Source organism: Urocampus carinirostris, chromosome 20, assembly GCF_059441175.1.
Source record: "Urocampus carinirostris isolate Australia breed hairy pipefish chromosome 20, RoL_Ucar_1.0, whole genome shotgun sequence".
NCBI lineage: Eukaryota > Metazoa > Chordata > Actinopteri > Syngnathiformes > Syngnathidae > Urocampus > Urocampus carinirostris.
The window spans coordinates 25,052,780-25,058,083 of record NC_142368.1 but is presented as its reverse complement, the minus strand read 5'-3'; the positions used below and the strand labels follow the sequence as shown (position 1 = coordinate 25,058,083).

The window sequence follows — 5,304 nt, the reverse complement described above, 5'->3', positions numbered from 1 at the left end:
GGGTAAAAGGTCGCGTAACCTTGAAGATACCGTTGCCAGACGGCGTGCAAGGAACGGTCACGTACTCAGACGGCGTGCAAGGAACAGTCACGTACTCATTCGGGATACGGGACCGCCTTTTGGGGTGTATTCAATCAAGCGTAAACGTCACTACTGCTTTAAAACCATTGTCTTGTAAACTGTTCGCTGAGAGAACCTTCGTTGCAATAAAGGTCTCTTCCTCCAACGCTGGCTTCTGTTTATCTGTTCCCTTATCTTACTTATCTATCGAACCGACAAATTCTCCAATGTTGAATTCCTCAACAGTAATACTTTCTGTGATTGGCTATTTTGTAAATCCAATCAACGACGGCGTCATAACACCAGACGAGTGACGTCACAGTGTCAGCTCAAACTCCTCCATTTTCCTGCTGAACTCCTACTGTTGTTTATTCAACACGCATTGCTTTATTACGCCTATTTCTTAAGCTATTTGTTTGACAAAGGAAACGTGTTTGAATATGGTAGAGTGAAAATGTGCACAAGAACGAAAGTCGAGTATGACGTGATTCTATTTGGAGAAAAAGACGAGAGCGAGCGAAAACGTCATTCGTTGTACAAAGAGCTTCGAGTTCTGTTGAACAGAGCAGGTTCGTCACTTGTTTGCCAATTCATATCTTGCACATGAACATTTTTGTATTTTTTATGTGTAGTATAATTTAGGAAAAGTGTACAAAGTTCTTAAGGTTAGACCGAAATCGTCATTAATGGACATCCCTCCGTCCTAAAACGGGAGGCGATAATATAGATGGGTTTCCGACGTACAACTTAAAGTGTTGAAGCTGATTGAACAAAAGATAACCCTCTTTTCGACTATAGAGTGCCTCGAGGTCCTAAGATTACCCACAATGCATTGCGTGCGGCCATTTTGGAAGTCCACAAAGCTTTTCACTTCATTGTTATTGTTCAGCGAACCAGTTAGATTCTACATTGTAATGCCGAATACGTGCGTTATTGTTGGCTGTTGTAGCCGAGGGGAAAAGGGTGTGAAGGGCTTCTTTAGACTTCCGAAGTGTGTTTACCATCAGGGGATTGAAGATCAGAAAAAAAAGTGAACGGCAAAGACGAATGTGGCTGGCTGCTATCAACCGGTCGAATTTGCCAAAGCTTGACTGTGTTTGTGTTTTTTCTGACCACTTTCTGACAGGTAAATTGAATTATTTATGATGTAGAAATAAATTTTAAAAAGGTTATGGGGACATGTATACTTCATGTACATCTGTCGACACCATTCAAGTATGGCTAGGTTAAATACTGTAGGTGTTGCTTCTTGAGTAACATTTCTGAAAAAAATATTCTTAAAAGATCTAGATGTTGATCTACTGTTGTTGTAAAATTGTTTAAAAAATGTAAAATAGTTAACAATACAGAAGATTAGTTTCCGATTACCCATCATGCTTTGTACTTTTGCTATTTTTGCTTGGCAAAACAGATATGGCAATCCACGTTAAAAGGGTAGGCGTGATTTTTTTTTTCGGTTATCATACGGCTGCTTGAAATCCATGAAAGTGTTTTGTTTTCAAATATTTAAAAGTGCTTGATTTTTGGCCGAAGTGCTTGTAAGTGTTTGAATTTGTTGCCATCACAACAAGTCTGCTTAAAATGATGCCAAATTTGCCTTGCCATTGCATTTCTTTTTCCTTCGTGATTACTGCAGCTGGCATTAGTTTGTATGGCATTGTCCTATGGACATTTATTATGGGCCATGCCCAAAATTTAAGGTAACTTTTCCCAGTTATAAATTTTAGCGTGTAGAACTTCCTGCACTAAAAATGTAAGCTACACTTTACCGTCATTTTACCAAAAACCTGAACTGCGAGAGATTTGTCTTGAAAATATTTACACACGTATTGTTCAGATTCACAAAAACATTCACGATTTGTTCAAGATCTAAAAATCATATTGTCTTAATAAATGCACACGCAGGATTAAATCACATATGTAAATCATAGAAATATTTGTGGATCTGCAAAATACATGATTCACACCTGATTTTGTCACTGGAGAAATTTAAAAATTGCCTTTGAAAGTCCTTAATAGGACATTGTATAATATTTAGTGCCTCTAAGTGGTACCTAAAAACTTTCATCTAGGAGGCGGCAGTAGCTCAGGAGGTAGAGCGCTCGTATTCAAGGGATCCCAGTTGGAATCCCGACTCGTCTGTGTTACATATCGAAGTGTCCTTGGGTAAGACACTGAGCCCCTAATACCCACAATAAGCAGGTTAGCGTCTTACATGGCTGCAATACAAGTCCGCTATTGGGAAATGTGGAGCACATTGTAAAGCGCTTTGGGAAGTCATTGACTTGAAAAGTCCTATATAAATGCAGGAAAAAGAAATATTGATTTGAATACTGGGCAAAAATACATAACTCTCATAACAATGCTAATTTTCATATTTGAAAAAAAAACTGAAATGTGTATTTTTTTCCACCCGGAAATCCCTTCTTGGATCGGCGCCTTGTTCTTCCGATATCCTGCCGCCTTGCTTTGATTAACTCATCAGATTGAAGTTACGAAACCGTGCAAATAAATGATGAATTCACAAGGGAAAACTCATGGATTAAAAACACCTTGCATAAATCCACATCGCTGCAATCAATGACAAAACGATGAACCAAACAGTTTCCTATTTTCAATGTCATTTTTTTAGGTTTTGTTAGAATATTGCAATGCATCACTGTTTATATAGTCATATTTATGTAAGTTCAGTACTGTACCTGCCGTTTGAATAATTTCATTATCACATTATTATTTTTGATCATTTAATTTACTTATTTGTAATATTGCACTGTATAACCATCCATGTATTTTAATGAAGTATATGCTTCCTGTGTGTTCCACGTGATAATTGTTTTGCTGAGGGGGAGGTCTGGAGTCCTGCCAGACCACGTGCAAAAATTCCAGCCAAGGGTCAGAATTTTGTAGGTACTGTCCACTCTCCAAGGCTAGGTCAATTTCGTATCTCGCTTATTTCTCATAAAAACGCTCGCCCACTATTTTGACAATGCTTTTGTGAAGTACACAGAGGAGCTGTCTGTAACCACAAGCCCAGAAATGGAAGCACTTTTTTTACTTGTCTAGTCTCGCAACCGGTCTTTAATTTGAACATGTGCAGAAGTAAAAGCTCTCTTTTAATTTCTTCAAAACCAAGTACATAGAACCTCCGACCTTGTAATTTTCCAACTAAGACAAAATGACTCAAGGTATGCCGCTCTATCCAGAACTAATGAGTGTTTTCTGTCCCGATGGGGACTAACCCTATCCATAAAACATTATGCAAGTATAGGCAAAAAGAAGTATAATTTCCTACAAAATAGAAAAGTAGAATGTATTGCAGTGTATGAGTACATTTATTTTGGCCTCTACACGTAATATATCGGTAAAAAAAAAGGAAGGGCGGAACTAAAGTGTAAATGTGTTTCTTCCATTTGGTCTTGTAGTTTTAGCTAATATATGAACAGGTCAAACCTATAAAATCTGTTTTATTTTTTTATTTAAAAAGTGTGAAAATATTTACTGTAGAACCCAAAGTTCAAATGGGTGCTTTGGAAATACTTAAATTCAATGTTGTGTTTTCAAGGTTTTAAACATGCTTGTAAATGCCTGAAATTGTTTCCATGTTTCTCGGCATTCTGACTCGATAGACCCCGCATTTATCGAATAAAATTAAATCAAGTGTTGCTTCAAAATGACACAGACACGCTTTAGGTTCATATAGATGTTTAGAAGAACGGACTTTCCTTTCTCTTACAGTTTTATGCCATCAAGTGCTGTTGGCAAGAAAAAGAACAAGCGAGTTTGATACAACCTAGCAGCAAACATCAATGAAATGGAGCACAGAAACTCAGTTACTTATTCTATGCCCCATTCAGTGAATTATAGCTGCTAGTTCAATATTTGGCTTATGATTTTTCTAATTTTCTGTTTTTTTTATTTTCTACAGACAGCATGCTGTGACCTCAAACAACCAGGTTAAAGTTTGATTCACATTGGATTTTTTATTTTAATGGTACAATTTAGAATTGTCATTGATATCAACGTTGTGAAACATTGTATGCAACAAAATTAGACATGGCACTCCAGCTACTGTAAAATTTGGAAAATTGGTTTTGAAAATCCTTAAAAAGTGCTTACATTTGGCCATGAAAGGGTTTTTACAGAACTGCAAGGCCCCAATCACACTTGTAATTTGGATTAGTAACGTTTCGGCGAAAACTCATCATGTTAAATTCGGTAGCCAGTCTACGTTTTCAAAAACTGTGTCCTTCTGTCCTTCAGACGTCAGTGAAAAATACCTTCCTCCGGGTTGGCAGCATCCAATGTTAACCAACGTTAAAGAGAAAGAGCAGCTGCTACAACATGTTAAAGACGAAGGCGAAATCACAGAGGTACTCGTGACTGACGGCGATTTGACCTCTGAATATCAAGGTCAAAATGAAGAAAAAAGACCTCAAGAGCTTCCGAGCCGCGGCTGCAGTCAACAAATTAAGACCGAAAACGACGATAAGAAAGGTGAATGGTTGCTAGCAAACAGCTATTTGGCTCCACTGTCAGATGATGGCGACACAACACATTCTAATAATACAGATGACCAGCAGTCGGAAAGTTCCCCGAATTTTGGCACTGGCAGCAAACGCTGGAAATGTTCTCACTGTGGAAAAGTATTTCAATGCCCGTCTTTTTTGAAACGCCATCTGACGGTCCACACTGGTGAGAAACCCTTTGTCTGCTCTGTTTGTGGTCAGAGGTTTGCCTACAAGGGCGGCTTAAAGGCGCACAACAGAATCCACACTGGTGAGAAGCCTTTTTCCTGCACTGTTTGTGGTAAAAGATTCACTCAACAAAGCGGCTTGAATATACACACAAAAACACACACGGGTGAGAAACCTTTTGTCTGTTCTCTTTGTGGTTACAAATTTTCCAACAGGGGAGCCCTGGCAATACACGCGAGAACACATACTGGTGAGAAACCTTTTGCCTGCTCAGTTTGTGGCAAAAGATATTCTCAAAGTGGAGCCTTGACGATTCACAGAAAAACCCACAATGGTGACAAACCTTTTCCATGCTCAGTTTGTGGTAAATATTTTGCCAGGAAGGAATATCTAAAACTTCATTCAAGAATACATTCTAGTGAAAAAGCTTTTTCCTGCACCCTTTGTGGTAAAAAATTTGTTCACAAAGTACACTTAACTGTACACACAAGAACACACACTGGTGAGAAACCTTTTGAGTGCTCTTTTTGTGGTCAAAAATTTGCTCGAA

At 38.3% G+C, this 5,304-nt stretch overlaps 1 protein-coding gene across 1 annotated transcript; it reads left to right on the top strand.

The window, feature by feature from the left end:
• Positions 1–375: 375 nt before the first annotated feature.
• LOC148346706 (uncharacterized) lies at positions 376–5,072 on the top strand. Its single transcript, XM_088324428.1, has 4 exons — positions 376–629; positions 4,321–4,554; positions 4,788–4,866; positions 4,970–5,072. Exons 1-3 carry the CDS (start codon positions 515–517, stop codon positions 4,838–4,840), a joined length of 402 nt encoding a protein of 133 aa, XP_088180554.1. The 5' UTR covers positions 376–514; the 3' UTR covers positions 4,841–4,866; positions 4,970–5,072.
• The last annotated feature ends 232 nt before the right edge of the window (positions 5,073–5,304 follow it).